The following is a 17,944-nucleotide window of genomic DNA, read 5'->3' as shown; positions in this document are numbered from 1 at the left end:
GACAAACCTACAATTTTGCTTTGAAACTGTGTATTTCAGAATACTAGAGTCTTTGTGTTAAAGTCTTGTGCGATAGTGGTCACAAGGGTTCTTGGATGAGGGGAGAGACGAGAATGTTAACACTATGTTCAGAAGGCTTGATTTATAATTTTATGATATATATATATATTACATTATAACTACACTAAAAAGAATAGAAGGAAAGGTTTCCTCAGAAGGCTAGCTAAGGATAGAATAGAAAAGAATGAATAACAAAGGCAGCTGGCTCAGGCAGAGTGCGAGACCCAGCTCTGCCGTGACTGGTCACTAAATTCAAACATCCACAGGAGACCAATCACAGATCCACCTGTTGCATTCCACAGCAGCAGGTAACCATTGTTTACATTTTGCTTCTGAGGTCTCAGCTCCTCAGAAGGGAAAAAATCCTAAGAAAGGATTTTTAGACAGTCTTGATAATCATTTCAGTTCTTGGGGATTAGCAGCACTGATAACATCTAAGATAAAAAATTCTTCCTCTCTGTTCATGTGACATGTGGTGAGATACTAATCATTAGTCACTTTAGTAAATACAATGTTGCCTGGCTGATTTTTAGCTCTCAGCACAGTATATTTAAAATACATCTCTCTTTCCACAGCCCATTCTGTATTTATTTTATTTTTGTGCCCTATCAATTACCTATTGCTTTTCCTTTCATTCTCATCCATACACCAAGAGCTTTTCATTGACCTGAACTGCTGTGCCTCCTGCTTTCTTTCTGCCATCTTCAAACCAATCTTTGCAAACAAGAGTATCTGTCAACCTCTATCTTCCTTCAAATCAGTATGTAAGTACGCATCTTCCTTATGAGTCACGGTTTCCCTTTATTCATTATTTGTGCACATTTCTGTAGCAGTTAACAACAGCCCAACTCCAGTCAGTCAAGTAACTACTGTAAGTTTTTGAATGTTAAGCACAAGTTAATGCAGCATTTAATCTGCCTATTAGTTACTTTGAAGGAATTTTAAATACTGGCCCTTTAAGTTATCTCCGCCTAAGAAAATTAGGCTTGAACTCTGTATTCTCACAGAATGTCCTTCTGTAAGAAGTGATTCTGAAATCAGCTGAAAACCTAAATATTTCTTTCTTCCTGTACATAAACACCTAGCTGGGACAGAACATACACATCCACTGCACTTTGCAAGTAAGGAGCACTACAATATCAATAAAAACCTCTCAGGCTGCTGACAGTATCGCCGTTAAAGAGGCGTGAAATCTACTCATAATCTAGTTTTGCACTATTTAATTTTCTTGGATTTGTTTTCAATGCATGTCCAGTCAGCGTTCATATAACAGACCTATGCCTGTACATTCTTAATCTAATCACACCTCGATCTTAGTGATGAAAGAGAAAAAAACAGAGAGAGTTAGGAACATCGCTCAACTCTTGAGGTGCCTGCGGCCCTCCGCTCCGGGGGGTCAGGCCTGAGGGCGGGCCGCGCTCGGGGGACCGGCGGGTCCGCGCTCCGTGGGGCGGGGCGGGAGCGGCCGGCGGGAGCCACCTGCCCCCAGCGCCGCCCTCCGCCCTCCCCGGGACCGGGACCGCGCCCGCAGCTCGCTCAGCCGCCGCCTCGGCCCGGGGCGAGGCTTCCTGCGCCGCCGCCTTCCCCGGGAGCCAGCCCCGGGCTGCGGCCGCCGGCGGGCGTGAGCGGGAGATCGCGCCTTATGCAACCGGCTCAGGGAGCGGCCGCCGCCGCCTCGCCGGCAGCAGCAGCAGTGGCAGCAGCAGCAGCCCGGTGCTGTGCGTGAGTCCCGGGGCCGAGGGGGGAGAAGGTGTCCGGCCTCAGCCGTGCGCGGGCAGCGCAGGCACTCCCGCCTCGCTCCTGCCGGGCCGTCCCGCACGTGCGGCGAGGCTGAGGCGGGCGGGGGCTCCGGCCGTGCCGTGCCGTGCCGTGCCGTCGGAGCTCCCTGTCTCCCTTGCTCCTGAGCGGTGTTGGCCCGGGCGTCCCGCTGTGGAGGAGGTGAGGGCGGGAAGAGCCTCAGCCCGTGCCGGCCTTCGCCTCCGCGCCCTGCCCGGCTGTGTGCCCGGCGGCCCGGCTGCGGAGAGATGCGTGGCTGGGACGACCTTTACCCGCTCCCAGTGCCGCCCTACTGGGTACCGGGGGCTGCTGTCGGGATTCTTTCCTTGCACTTCATCCAGAAACTCCTCTTCCCCTACTTCTGGGCAGACCTGAGATACCTGCTCAAAGTGGTGACCTATGGGGCGAGAATGGAGATGTACCGGCTGCAAGGGAGGGTTGTCACTGTCCTGGACAAGTTTGTGAAGCTGGCGGAGAAGCAGCCCCACAAACCGTTCCTCATCTACGAAGGGACCGTTCACACCTACAGAGATGTGGACCGGAGGAGTAACAGGATAGCACAGGTCTTCCTGCAGCACGAGGCTCTGAAGGAGGGGGACACGGTGGCCTTGCTGATGGGGAACGAGCCAGACTTCATCCACGTGTGGTTTGGACTGGCCAAGCTGGGCTGCGTGGTGGCGTTCCTCAACTTCAATGTCCGCTTCAGATCTCTCCTGCACTGTGTCAGTAGCTGTGAGCCCAAGATACTGGTTGTGGGAGCAGGTAGGGTATACTCCTCATTCCTGCATCCAAAGCTTTTAATGTCACGTCTCCCACATACCTGGCCCTCCAGATTGTTTGGTGGAAACCTGATTTAGAAATGTTCACAGAATAAAAGAAATACGGAGCTGGAGAAGGCTTCAAAATGTTATAAAGCTTCAGCCTCTCTGGCAGAATCAATTATATCTCTGCTTTGTGAACATCCATTTAACTTTTTATTAAATAATGTGTATGACAGGAGAGTTTTCCACATCTGAGTACAGCCTGTTCTGAGTGTTTAGTTGTGTCAGTAAAAGTGTCTCTGAAAGCATTAAAATTACCCATTAAGAATAATTTTCCATTACTTCTCAAACAGTCAAATTTAATCTTGCTTAAGTAATGTACTTTATTCTCTTGTACTACCTGCCCATCTTTCTACTGATCAAACACACTGCAAAACTGGAAGGTCTAAACTTGGACTGTACAGCCTCTGCTGTTCAATTGTTTGCAGAGGTATGACAGTTTTACAAGAATAAAATTTTGGAAATAGAGTACATAGGAGGTTGATTCATAATAACAAACTTACTGTTGGTGTTGGATTGTAGAAAAAATTGCTGTGTTTGAATAGGTAGTGTGTGTGGTGCAACTTTCTGGAGTATTACATTTTTATTAAATACTTCAAAAGAATTTAAAATCTTGTTGTAGGCATCCTGTTCATTGTATGTTCAAATTGGGGTTAATTGTATAAACTGAAGACAGATCCAAAACATTAACTTGCCAAAACTCAGTTGTGATGAAGTGAAAGTGAACCTGCAGGGCTCAAAGACCCCACAGAAGCTTGACACTTGATTGGAAGGAAATATAACTAAATATTGCATATTATCTGTCTCATATTGTGCCTTCTCTTTAAAAAAGTGTTGTTTCAAGTTCCTTTGCCTTTTTTGTGTTGCACACCTTCTTGCTTTAATACTGTTACACAAGTTGTGGGGTTTTACACCCATGACACCTAAATGATAGAATTTTCTTCCATCTGATATCTACTGCTATAAAGCTGTGTTTTCAAAAATTTTTCTGTTGCATATTCTTATATTATAAATCTTCTCATTCTGATTCTATATGGTTTCCTAGTTTAAGATATTTGGTAATTAGAACAAGCCAATTAAAACAAAACCAATTTAAATATAATCCACATACCTGATAACAAGAGTTCTGAACTGATAGCTTTTCATTTTGCTTTCTTAATTAAAAAAAATCTTGTTTAGTTTCTTCTTATGAGTATATACTTTTGAGTGTATGGATTGAGGAGGGGAATTAATGTTCAGGAACTTTCTGCTGCTCATTGACTGTGGAAAGGGAGAAACTTTGTATCAGAGCTTGCATCTGAGAGAGGTTTTTATTTAAGTTAGAGGTAACTAATGGATGAAAAATGCATTTGCAGAGCAGCGCTGTGAACTGTGTTTCTCTGCTCTTAATTTGCTACCAGCAGCTGATAGTGAGAGCGACTGTGTTGAACTATGTTCTTCTGAGATTCTGCCTCTGCTCACAAGGGAAGAGCTGTGTGCAGGCAGCTGATACAACACAAATACCAACAAATTAGTCTCTCAGCTGGTATTTTATATTTTGGACTTCTTACTTTATTAATGGCTTTTAGTTTCTGCTGTAAGTCTGCTGGTCCCATGAGCCTTCAGGACTTAGAGGCTCTTTTTTGTTTTTCTCTGTGAAAGAAGTTAAAAGTTGCTATGTCCTCAGCTGTTGACCATATAATAGAGGAGCGTCTCCAAAGGAGTCCAGGTTTGGCAATTGAAAGTGTATACACAGACCAGTGGCTGTGAGGCCTAACTCATACCACTCTTGAAAGAAGCATATTGAACCTAATTGTTATAGATAATAATTTCCCCCTGATGTTCATAAAAATTTCAGAGCAATGTTTAACAGTGGGATTACACAGTCAGCTACATAATTCTTAGAGATCTATTAAACGTCTTTTTGTTCAGTGTTATTGTGACTATCAAGGGATTCTTCCTCATCAATAAACAAGAGTTGTTCCTTTTCCCCTTGTGGCACCATTTTCACAGAACTGTGGATTGTTTAAGGTGGTATATATTTTTTTATGAAGCGTTTACACTACACCCAATCCACTTGTGGTCTAATATTTGTCATTGCCTAGACAGGCATCATGTCTGGCAATTGAGACTGTTTTTTTAAAATCAGAGAATAGTATGCAATGGCAGTATTTCTGGATAGTGAAATTCTTTTAAAATTATGTAGGTTTTTCACCCTCCACAAAGAAATGCAGGTTAACTTAGCAATTCTATTTCTTGCAATGGTTAGAAACTATATCTTCAATGTTTTGGATGACATTTGGTCTTATTCATGGACTGCAGCATGGGAGAAATTATCCCCTTAACAATTTGACTCCCCGTGTTCAGCAAGACCAAATTTGCTCTTGAAATTCTTGTCTGTAATAGCATATTAAAAAAGGAGCCTATGTACAGGTTCTACTGTTATATCTTACTGTATATCTAGTTAATATTAAGGTTTCATTTATGCTGAAGGGAACCTTCAGCTGCTGCCTGAAACAATTCTCACTGATGATGGTTTATGGCAAAATCTTCCCTGCTCAGACTGTTGATGTAGCCTCCTTTTGTGTGCGATGATTGCATCTTGAAGATTTTTTGTACCTCATTTTCAAAAATGCTTTTATTTCTTACCAATGTGATACCTCCATACAATTAGGTTTGATATTATTTATGGTTGCATTGTCTTCCATACCTTGTTCCATTTTTCATGTTGCCTCTTGTAAGAGCACTCTCATATGCCTTTTTTTACTCCTAACTTTTGTTGTGTGCCTGCATATATGTCAGGCATTGTGGTTTGGTAAGCCCATCCAATTAGTATTGTCTTTGCTTCAGCACTTGAAATCAGACTTTCTTCTGATCTGACAATTCTCTCGTACTTGGATTGCTTTTTCTAACTTTAGTTCAGAGTGTTTCAGTAGTATTTAAGTTTTGTGGATTTCATTTTGTCTTAATGTATTCTATGAACTCAGCAACTGAATGTTTTATTCAGATATGTTATAAAAAGTCCCAGATATGTTATAAAAACTATAGGGTTTCTTTCTCTTGTTGGTTTCCTATATGAAATGGCTATCTCTAAAGTGTGGGGTTTTTTCCTATGACACTGATGGTCTTTTAATTAATTTAGTGCAATCAAGTTAATTTTTTGTCTTCTTGTCCAGGCTCTGGCTAAAAGGCAAATATGGATTCTATTATTTGCCAATATTTAGTCTTTCTATTCCTTCCATTTGCCTTTCTGTCAGAGAGACAGGGTTTTTTTACTTTAACTTCTCTCATTTGTCTTTGTTCCCAGAATATTTAGCTCTTGCTTTAATTTGTTGCTTAACTTTTTCACACTTCCATTCCCAGAAACATTTTCTCCCACCACTCCCATTTTGGGGAATGTTTCTTGAAAGAGGTTCAAAAGCTAGAGTTTCAAACTGCATTTTTAATAAAACAGTAGTTAACTAACTTTTATGTCAATGAGGAACTTGTAAAAGAGAAAGAAAGAAACTATGTTCTTCTCTCTCTAAAGCTGTTCATTCTTACTACAGGTTACCAGACTATGCCACCCTTAGTTGTTTAAATAAGCTTCCGGTTAAACAGAGGAGGCACTGCTTAAAATGAAGACATCTTTTAAGGTGTTATGTCCTTTTTGGTGCATATTTCTATTGATCGAAGACTTGCTTGAAGAAGGGATTACTTTGCATCTGTTCTATCATTGTATCTATAGCAGTATCTACATCAGCAATACTACTGAACAACACATACAGTTTAGTGAACCACGAGAAATGCACAAATGGAATTTATTTGCCAGGGCATCTCTAGTCTGTTCCTACTGGGAGGAATTCAGCCCAGAGTAGGACATCCCAGATTGCCATCATGATTTCTGATGCAAGGATTCAGCTGTTAAAGGATTGCTTTCTAAACTCCATGAGATTGATTTACATCAGTCCTGATAACAGAGGCTATTAAAGGAGTGTACATGCTGCATGGACACGTGTGGGCAGTGTGCTCTATGTGGCTCTGCTTGAGCAGGGAGATCGGACCGAGGTGACCTCCAGAGGCCCCTTCTATTCACAGCCATCTTGTGATTTTGCAGTTCTGTACAGAGGTTTGTCTCTCAGCTGTATTGCATTTTTCTGGCCAGAAGTTTTTACTCTTGAGGCACTAGCAGTGCTTTCTGCTGCTGCTGCTGGGTGTATTCTGGGCTTGACAGAAGCAAGTCTAAATCCTGGAGAAAGACAGTAAGCAAAGTATTTTTTGAATTTGTAAATTAAAGTCAGTTGATGTTACATACAAGTAGAAATCTCATCTGTCATGTTAGTCACTGAATGAAAAAAAAAAGAATGAGTTGTATGGAAACAACCTTTTCTTTTCCATTTGGAATAAAAAGCTATTTAGACCTAAACATTTAAAAGAGGACTGTGGAAGACACCTGCTCTGTAAGACGCCATATCTCTATGATGGCTTGCTCTTACTCTAGTCTGTGTCTTGTCCCAGATGGTCTTTGGGGGTAAAAAGGAGCTGACTGTGATTTGCAAGGTGGTTTCTATTTTGTTATTCTTACTGCCTTCACTGGCACTTCAAGACACCAGCACTGATCCTGTGCTACATCTGACTTTTCTGCTATTATTACTTTGTGCGAAGCCATGCTGAGTCAGTGGCTTGGGGGATCAAGTACAAGTAACAATTACTTTCTGAGGCCAGACAGTGTGGGGAAGAGTCCGGACTTGATATAATTTCCTGAACATATCCGCCAGGGTACACATCAAAGTTATGTAAGAACCATTTCTTGGAGTTTTCTTTCTGAGTAACTTTCTGTTCAGTACAAACTGATCTCATAATCTAATGTATTCCTTTCATCAGCGTGGGACTGTGTCCTTGCCAACAGCCTGCATGATCTCTCTGCTAAAAAATAACATAAAAAACCTTTGTGCAACTGGAAGCCTGGGACAGTAGTTCAAAACGTATTTTCCTTGCTTTCTCAAAAGATGTAACTGAATGATGTATTCATGTGAATATAAAGTAACAGTTTCACAAACTTTTACTGAATAATGCTTTAAAAGTAAGACGAGAAAAAAGCAAACAAAAGCAGAAAAACATAACCATCCTGATCAATTCCAGATATTTTTTCTCAGTAGGAGCCAAATAATTAGCAAATGGCAAACATATGTATACAAACAATGTAAACAGCACAGATGGAACTTGCCAAATTTTGTATGAGGAGATATTTCTCCCAAAACAAGTAACCCAAAATCTGAATATACTCTTGTAGTGTAAAGAGTAAATAAGTATTATTTGAGTAAAACTCCAAGTTTAAATAGCAGAATTGCTTTACTGTAATTGCTTTTCTATATGAGGTGTACATACAAGGTGCCTCTAGAAATATACAAATTATAGCTCTTCCAACAGGGCTGTGTCTTCCTGACAGGTGGCAAAGATGATATGTAAAGACTAGACAGCCCTGCATAATGTCTGGCACAGTTTTCAGTTTGGGGAACAAAATGTTAATTTACGATCATTAGAACTATTGTTTGGAAATATGTTAGTACAACTGAGAATCATCTCCAAACACCCCATCTCATGTGTGTTCCAGAAGTAACTTTCAGTTTCTGGCACTTTAAATACAGCTGTTTTACCTTACCTTTTTTTATTCAAGAAATAATTTATTGTTTATTCTGCTCTGTGCTATCTACTGAGAAGTTTGTTTCATGATAAGTTTTAATTACAAGCTGTTCATGTATTGTTCCAAATACTAGATTCCTGATCACAGAAGAAAAATTATGCTGTGTAATCATTTAATTGTTCAATAGCAGTAAAAAGCTCCAGAGTCACAGGTTTTAAGAGTGAGTGTTTGGAGAAAAAATTACAAGTGTGTATGTTTAATATGATCTTAACTATTTTGGGTAGATATGTTTCAGTCTACCAAAAGGGAACTGTGTCCTCATGTCATTTTTGAATCTTAAATGAGTGTGTCTGCAAGGTTGAAATTAATAGTTCCTATCTTTCTTCCTTTGCTGCACAAAAAGGGGGAAAAAAGAAAAAGAAGAGGGAAATCCTCTTCTTTTTGACAGATTTGCCTTGTAGGTGAAGCTAGTGCATTAATAAAGAATGGTGGAGAATCTATATTCTCTACTTTTGAAAACAGAAATAGAACTCCAGCTACTTCCAACACCTCTGTTTCTTTTGCTAGGTTCTGCACCAGCTCTCCTTAGTATATTTGTGAGGCATATATGCATAATAGGAAGACAAAGTCAGTATGAGATGGTAATATGTACATAGTTATTCCATCACACTTCATTAATTAATATGTGTTAGAAGTAGTACAGTTGTATTTTTCTATTTATTGCTCAAAAATATGCCATAATTCCATAATACCACAGCTAGACAGAATTAATATGCCAATGAACCTTGACATTCATGGCATCAGGTTTCCTGCAGTTAATACTACTGTTCTTGACATTATTTTTTGTTCAAATTTTTTCACTCTGTTGCTGTCTATAGTGGGACTGTACTCCAGTGATTCAAACAGCATCTTTCCAATTTAAAATAATTTGGGTGATTTCTTCCTGAAATCATTCTGCAGTACTAGGAAGTTAGAAAACAAAATTTTTTGTGTTACACTATGTCAGATCTATTTGCTAAATGTTCATAAAATATATAAAACTTGTACTCTGTAGACTTTAGGTTTGTAAAACATGTTTAGTTGATGATAGTAGGCAGCATATCTGTAATAGCAATTGTGTGTTATTAATTAAAATAACTACATCAGTCTATCATTATTGAAGCAGCTTTCTAAAAGATTAAAAATCTTTAGTTGTTTTGGCATAAAGTTTATGCATATGGTATCCATATTTAATATTTGTGAAGTGAGTTTGGAGTTGACATCAGGATTTCAAATGCTGGCTCTGGCAATGCCTCATTGTCAGGTTCTGGGTGAGTCATATCAACTTTGTTTATTCAAAGTTTATTCAACTTTATTTATTATAAGAACTGAGATAATAAAATAAATTTATATCCATAGGTTTATTTCTAAGATTAATTACTTAGACTGAGATGTATCAAAGCCCTAAGGTATAAATGAGTTCTACTGGAAACAGTATTGTTCCTGTTCTTGGTATGTTTCCTGGATTAGTACTTTAATGACTGTGCAGTTTTCTGAGAAAGTGACATTGTAAAAATGCTTCAAAATATAAATACCAAATAGGTTATTTAAGGATTATATCTTCTATATATTTTCTTTTTTATTTACTCTGGGAAGTGCTCTCATTGTTTCTTTCCTGATAAGCCAGCAGAATAGAACTTAGTTAAACTGCTGTTTCTTTTTAAATTAGTCCCTTCTGTGCCTTTGAAAAAAAAATTAGTTCTCAAAAGGAGATTGCTGTTGAGGGCATCCAAGGAAACCTGTTCTGTAGTTATCAGTTATGCATATATCTGCCTCAATGGATTTCTTCAAGATTTATTTGAAGTTGGAACTTAACCACATTTCATTCTAGTCTTAACAATGACTAAGTGTTACCTAAAATCATGTGGACAGTAGGAGCAAATAATCAAGGCTCACAAGTTTGCCTTGAGAGCTAGTTGACCATGCTACTATGGGATGGGATCAGTGGTATTTTTAGCATATTATATCTTGTTTTCAGTGGATTTTCATTCTAGTTCATTGTTATTTTATTGAATCTGTATCCATGGAGGTGACTTGCATTTCTTTTTCTATTATAAAAAGTAAAACTTTAAGAGAAAAAATACTTTATTATCTAGGTTTATGAAGGCATAATGGAATTAACATAATTTCATGTGAATTTTTAAGATTTGCTTGGGACGTTGGAAGAAATTCTTCCTAAACTTCAAAAAGATGTTAGTGTTTGGATAATGGCCAAGGATTCCTCATTTCCAAATGTGCATACTCTTTTGGACAAAATAGAAGCTGCATCTGAAGACCCTGTTCCAGTTAATCGATGCTCTGCCAACACTCTCAAGTCAGCTGTGTTATATATATTTACTTCGGGAACAACAGGTACAGATCTTCTAAAGAGTCCATGATTTTTCTGAAACTCTGGTATCTCAATAGCAAAATGTCATGTTTCTCATCTAGAAGCATTACTATAGAAAACTGCTCATATTGTGTTTCTCTTCAGTGGTTTATGGGTTTCTCTTCTTTATTTTTTCCTGCCACATTGTACACATACAATGAAAGGCTTTACCTCTTATTACTTCACAGCTCAAGTGTTTATAAAACATTGCTTTTTTGGTCGGTTTACAATCATAATAGATAGTATTTTGTGACCACATAACACTCCCTAGCTAAAGTTATTAAGATTTTTACCTAGAACTTTAAAAAATAATCTTGAAACACACAAATAGACTTTTGTTTTTCTTACAGTAAGTCATGTTTTATGCAGGTCACTGTAGAGACAGAAAATAGGATTAAGTTACTAGCCTTTTAGTTTAGAAACAGATGTCTGAATTGTGCTCCAGCGGCTAAGAAGCTAATACTTAAAAAAAACCTGATCACTGACATGAAAGGCAGCATTGTTTTTAAGCTGAGTGGATTGGCATTCTCATTCAATTGAACGCAACCGTTTTAGCCACATGAAGATTGAAAATACTTATGTGGTTTGAGGCTTTGTTCCTTCATACAAATAATAATTTAATTTATTTGCTTCAGGTTCTCAGGAAAAATTAGGAGATAAGAACATCAGTCTCCAATAAGTTAGGAAGTTATAAATATTGTCAAGAGACGAGGTTTTATTTGAAATTCTACTAATAGAAATATGCTTAAGCTTGCTTGTTAAGAGTTGGGAGTTAAATTAGCTTAAAAAAATTACATAATTATCCAGATGGGATGATTTTGTTCTTACAATTAGAATCAGAGTATCTGTGTGAAGTCTCAAGTTTCAGTTATGTAGAATTTGAAATATTTTTGAAACTTTATATGAAAGACAAGAATTTAGAATTGAATTTCTATTATGTACTATGTAACTAATATCATAAGGTTTGTGTAGTCTGAAGAGTATGGAATAACTAATTCTGAGTTACTGAACATTTTCACATGTTTTGACTGATAATCTTAGTTAAAAGAAAGGAGTGTTTTGCACAGTCTGTAGTAATCTCTCTGTAAAGGCAGAGGTAAAAACACAAGACTGTAGAAAACTTCTTACTATAAGCAATTTATTGGCAACCTAGGCATATTCCCTTTTCACTTAAGTGTAGAAAAGTGGAATAAGCCTGGAGGGTAGCTCAGCTCTCCACAGATTATACTTCCAGCTCTAGCTAAGTCTTCAAATGAACCATAGCTTTGCAAGAATAGGTGAGAAAACTTTGTGAATCATTGTATTTTTTAAAGTATTGAACGGTTCTCACCGTTCATCATCAGCCTGACTCAGCCTGAAATTTGTGTGTGTGTTTGAGAACACATGTATCATGCAAGATCACATCCCCTACTCACATTAATAGGTGAAGGGTAGTAGCACAGGAAGCCCTTGCCTGAGAGTCTGCATGTTGCTGAAGACAAGTGCTGTGCTGAACTTGAACAAACTCTTTCGGAAGAACTTAACTGATGTGGTCTTCTCACAAATTTTTTCTTTTTTGTTAATTCGTCATAGACTTTGTAGAGTTCTAAAACAAATAGGAAGATGTATGATTCTTAGATAAGCGCCCATTGTGTGACCTATTCCATGAAGATCCCATACCTTTCTTGTTTGCCTTACTATCACTATGACTCTTGCATGAACAAGATCTGGTGTGATGCCTCTTTATGTTAAAAGAGGTCCATATCTACAGTACATTTTTTGTCCCTTCTTGCTTTATATAATTTGCTAGCAGCAAACCAGTGAGTTTCGTCATGTTTCCATTTATTTGAATGACTGTGACATCAAACTAAATAGCAAAGAGATGAGGTTACAAACTGGCTAATCTTTATGTGTATATAAACATGCAATATTGTATTAAACAGTCAGTCATCTATTTAGGTCATCTAAAAAGATGGCTGACAATTTGATTACAGAAGTAAAAAATGACTCTTTTGTGATTTTAGAGACTTCATACAGATTCCCTTTAAGAAATGCTTTAGTGCATTATTTTGATTTTATTACAGGTCTTCCAAAGGCAGCAGTCATTAGTCATTTACAGGTTCTTAAAGGAGCTGCTGGACTGTGGGCTTTTGGTGCTACTTCAGAAGACATCATTTATATTACCCTGCCCCTTTATCACAGTGCAGCTTCTCTTCTTGGCATTGGTGGATGCATTCAGCTGGGTAAGGCTTGTTTGCTTTTGTTGTTAATAGAGAATGAATTATTATAAAAATGTCTAAAACATGCTTAGGTTCACTAGCCCTAGGGAAGCTAATGCTTTACTGAAATTCAGTGAGTAGTCTTTTTTGGAATAACTGTGTATTTTGGGGAGAGGGGATGTTTTGTACTAACAAGTGATCTCTACAAGCTCTCTTTGTGGTGAAGAATTAGTTGTCATAATTTGCATCACAAATGTTTTGACTTCTTCATATTTAGGTCAAAAGGAGGCTAAGGACATACACAGTGTTTTGGCAGTGTGTATGGTGCATTAGCGTTTGTACGACTAAGTATTGTACAGTAGAATAGAATTAAAATGTATTTGGTGAACTTAAAATATTGACAAATACATTGTCTACTACTGACTGTGCAAGCTTTTTCGTGTATTTTTAAATCCCTTAACTTTTTATCCATTTGATTTGTGTACTATTACTTTTGTGTTTTAACACTGGCAGAAATCAGATGTATTACTGAGACAATGTAGATGTCCTCAATGGCTCTTTTCTAAAAGATTTATTTGGAACTCCATGGCAAATACTTTGTTTCCTTATGGGTCAAGTTCAAGTCAGAGCAAAGGAAAAATCATTTTATTGTGGGTTAATAATACAGTTATGAATCTGCATTAATGAATACTTTCTTGAGAAATAAGGCTTCAGTGATACTCACTTGATTTACTAATCAGCCTGAATCTTCTGGATTTTTCAGCTTGAAACGCTTGAACACAAGAGTTCATGTTAAACTCTTAAAATATGTTACAACACCAACAGTGTTGTAAGAGGAGAAGCTGACTTGTTTTTAAGCTCTGATCTTATTACATTGCTGTCTCAGCCAGGAGGCTGATTTCCTCTGCCTTCTTTGCCTACCAGGTTTGAACACATATCTTCAAATAAAACAGCTTAAATACTGCATAGTTCTCTGAGCAAGGCTGTTTTAGTTTCTCAGATGATCTGTCTTATAGCTAAGCTTCCACATGGAGCAATTGCCTAATTTCATTTTCCCTACTGTTTCCATAAAGGTGCAACCTGTGTGTTAAAAAAGAAGTTCTCAGCTAGTCAGTTTTGGAATGACTGCAGAAAGTACAACGTGACTGTCATCCAGTACATTGGAGAACTCTGCCGTTACCTTTGCAATCAGCCAGTGGTAAGTGGAATCAAAGTGATGCCTATTTGTCTGTCAGTACATTTATTTTTCTTCAAGTGGATATGGTAAAAGGGAAATTAAACTGTATTAGGCATGTACTTCTGCCCTTCCTTTTATGTGAGGTTCTGCAGATATGTGGTGATATGTAGATGCTTAATAAAAATAATGGCTTGAATCATGAAGATATACTCAAAGTATTATAAGAAACAATTTTGACAATAAAAACTGATTCAGTATCATCTGTGATAAAGTACTGTTTCATGGAAGTTTGCAAGGTAAGTTCAAACAACTTACCTTACCTTACAGGAGTACTTTCCAATGCCTTTTCTAAATTTTCAGAATTCTTTTCTTGGCACCTGTGTGTGTCAGAGGTCTCACATTTTGTACACTATGTTTTAGCACTGTTTTGTTTGGCAAAATGTGCATATTCTGAGACCATCTAAATAATATTTTTAAACTTAGCAGGGGCTTGGTCTAGGTTAGTAGCTTTTTGTTCAAAGTGAACAATTTGAGTTTTTTTCCAATTACAGAACTATTCTAGACAACAAATATTTAGTAGAACAGAAAGAATTTTGTGAAAATATACATAAGTTGGATGCGGTGCAGCTGTTATTGCTTTGAAAAGCCTCCCCTTGCCACTATCATAATTTCATCTTGTTATTTCACAAAAATAATCAGTGATTTCTTTCCTTTTCAGTGAATGTTATTAAAATGACTCATCTCTTAGGAAAAGGTACCAGAAACTCAAAGTATTTAATTTGAAAATTATTAACATCATCCTTAAGCAGTATTCTAAAATGAGGGAATGCAAATCAGTCTTGTTTTCCAACAGAATAATAATTTGCATTAATATCGGAATTGCAGACCAAAGAATGGAAAAGGTCATTGGATTGCTTTTCCCTGAGGAAAAGTTTCAAAAGTATACTTAAGCAATGTAGTTGTGGGTCATGGATCCAACTGCTCTATCCATGTGTACCCCAGTAAAGTAGAAGTTCATGAATTAAAGGGAGCATGGATGATGGCCTGGTGAAGACCTCTGGTGCTGATGAGAAACCAGAATAGTGATACCTTCTCTGATTGTTTTTTGTGGTTTTTTTTTTGTTGTTGTGGGTTTTTTTTGTGGGGGGGGTATGTCTTGGGATTTTGTTTGGTTTTAATTTTTATTTGTTTGGGGGATTTTAACTTTCTAGTAAAATAAACAAAAACTTAGTAGATAACAAAAAATCAAGTTATAAATCATAAGAAAAAGTCAAGGCATTGTGGAGGCATAGTTTTTATAAATTGTGGGGTTTTTTCCTCCATTGTAGGCTAACTTGATTGCCATAACATCATTTCCCTTCTCACCAAAACTTCATAACTTCTGCTGTGTTTGCAGTCTTATATTAATAATTAATTATAAGATATTAATTATTCCCTTTTTCTATTCTCTTACTGTACAGGAAGAACATGACTTCTTTTCACACTCCTTTTTTATGTTAAAGCACAAATTATAGATTAATATACTTAATTTGTGAAACAAACTCTTCTAATTTTCAATCTTTACTGTGAAGTAAAAGCAATTTTAAATTGTGCAAATAAAGTCATATTTACCATCCTTAACTATTTATATACTGCATACAGTGGTTATACAATCATTAACTATTCATTAACCATATAACTATTCTATTTGTTAATTTATGTGCATATTTTCTAGGAGCTGGCTTATCTAAACTCTTTCTTCTGTGAGGCTACAGGGTTTTGTTTTGTTTTTACTTGCTTGCTAAGCCTCCTCAAGAAAAATTCAAATTATAAAACAAATCAGTTTGACAGCTAGGTACTTGAAGAAAAATACTAAGTGTCTGTCATGTTAAAACTGGAAGAGAAACATGTTCGCACAAATAAGTGGAAGGTTTCAAAATATCTTATGCAATTTACTCTTAGTTTTCAGGTAAGTTGCCTAAGTTGGATTCCCTATTTAAGTTTCATTAATGTCAAAGTACAATGTATGCTAGCAGCATGAGAAAGATATGTTGCATTTTAAAGTTCTGTCAGGATATTATATGGGCACTGTTCATGAGATTAGAGTGCTACAAAACCCTTCTCATCAACCCAGATTAAATCCATGGCAATTACCATATTTTCTTAATTTAATTTAGTGTTTCTTTAACACTAAACTTGAAATAAATGGTATATTGTTTACAGTTGGAGTCCATGCTGTGGCCTCAAAGTTCATAAATTCTGAATTGAACTTTGGGCAAGTCTTTGTGGTAGCATGTAGGCTCTTGGCTGAGCTTTCCCTATTGGTTTTGTCTTGTTTGATCATTCTGCCGCCCACTCACATCTGCAAAAGTTCTTGAAGACTCTTGCAGCAAATTTTTCTGAGGTTATTCTGTATCCAGTTTGGTTTAGTAATCTGTTGTCTGTTGTCTGGAAAGAACATTTGTTAGAAAAGGAAGTTATCTTTTTTCCTTAGGTACAAGTACAAAAAGATCTGGCTTTGTGTGACATTTATAGATTTTGCTGGGTTTCCAAGTGTGTAATCCTCAAGCCTGCCCTCTTCCAAGCACTTCTTCTGCATCATTTTGATTGTAGGAAAGTACAGTGACCAGCATTGATGGCTACTAGCCATCAGTAGCTACAAAATGGATCCATCTGTAAGATACGAGCATGACTACTCCAGTGAAGAAGAATATTTAGAAAATTAATAAACTGGTCTTGCTGGCTGACATTGCTCAAAGTCTCTATTAACAGTGATCTGAAAAACTACAAGAGTATGGCATAGCAGAGCTCCCTGTATTGCCTCTTAGCAAATGCCTTGGAATACTGCTCTTCTAATCCGTGGATATATTTTCCTTAGACACTTGCAGCTAATTTAAATTTTAGCATCTGACTGTAAATGAAACCTTCCAAAGGCAGTTGCAGATTTATTTCAAATTTGACGTAATGATCTATTTAATAATGCATTGTATCCTGAAGCTTTTGGAAAGAAGGGAGTGGTAATGCAGCATCTCTATCCTGCTTTTCTGTAAAGAAGACTTGCATCCTGAAAAGTGTTACAAACAGAGGTTAGAAATCAGTGTCCTTAACCATTATGTACATGTTTTCTACTTTTGTAAGCTGTGGTGCAGTGTGACAGTATTTGTATGATTTATGATACCTTGCATGAAATAGGTAAGCTCTCTATTAAAACCAGAGCTCACTTCTGCTTCTATTCAAAGTCTGTGTCACAAATAATTGTATCATTGCTTACAATTTCCCATTTAATATGTGTCCTGTTTTATGTCCACTTGGTATTGAGACAGTGTTATCCTCCAGCACAGGTAATATTTCTTATTTCCTTGGGGTTATCTAAGTGTATAAGACCATGCTTATCAGCTTTCAGACTTTGTTTTGTTAAGCTGAGGCAAGACAGTCTCTCTAATAGATACACTTTGGCCACGGGTTCTTTGGATAGGATTAAGCTCTCTGAAATTACTACAGAGAAGATGCTTAGGATTTATTGTGTTAAAAGTCTTCTGTGTTAGAACAATAGTAGTGAAGAAGGTGAAAACAAGGAATTCAGTGCTACTGGGATAAGAAAACAGAATGAATATTTATTTCCCTGCAGTTGACTAAAGTGTTGTGAAAAGTGATGTAAGGATGGGGTTTATGTAGTTAGATAGCACTGTCTCTCACCAAGAAGCAGTTTTCCTTAAAGGAAGGGAATTTAATGGTCACATAAGCAAGGAGAAATTAGTCACTAGGACTCTAAAATGCAGGTTTTACTTTTAATCACATTTTATTTCCCATTAAAGTTTAGTTCAATTTAGGCTTGGTACTGGAAATTGTTCTTTCTGATGTCCTTAAAATGTAGAGTGGAAATGTGTTAAGCCCCTTGCAGGTTTTTGACATAAATATTTTATT

The 17,944-nt window shown here is 37.3% G+C and overlaps 1 protein-coding gene across 2 annotated transcripts in view; it reads left to right on the top strand.

Moving 5' to 3' along the window:
• SLC27A6 (solute carrier family 27 member 6) overlaps positions 1-17,944 on the top strand; it is a 76,311-nt gene that overhangs the window by 33,404 nt on the left and 24,963 nt on the right. The window contains exons 1-4 of one of the 2 annotated variants that reach the window (XM_064736873.1): positions 1,571-2,598; positions 10,444-10,650; positions 12,730-12,888; positions 13,938-14,062. In XM_064736873.1, coding sequence (XP_064592943.1) covers positions 2,085-2,598; positions 10,444-10,650; positions 12,730-12,888; positions 13,938-14,062 — 1,005 coding nt within the window. In that variant the 5' untranslated portion in view covers positions 1,571-2,084. Of the gene's footprint in view, positions 1-1,570; positions 2,599-10,443; positions 10,651-12,729; positions 12,889-13,937; positions 14,063-17,944 lie in introns of those variants that run through there. The other variant, XM_064736874.1, reaches the window with a different exon arrangement.

Source organism: Zonotrichia leucophrys, chromosome Z (assembly GCF_028769735.1).
Source record: "Zonotrichia leucophrys gambelii isolate GWCS_2022_RI chromosome Z, RI_Zleu_2.0, whole genome shotgun sequence".
Classification (NCBI taxonomy): Eukaryota; Metazoa; Chordata; class Aves; order Passeriformes; family Passerellidae; genus Zonotrichia; species Zonotrichia leucophrys.
The sequence above is the reverse complement of the archived record's forward strand: the minus strand, read 5'-3'. Positions and strand labels throughout refer to the sequence as shown.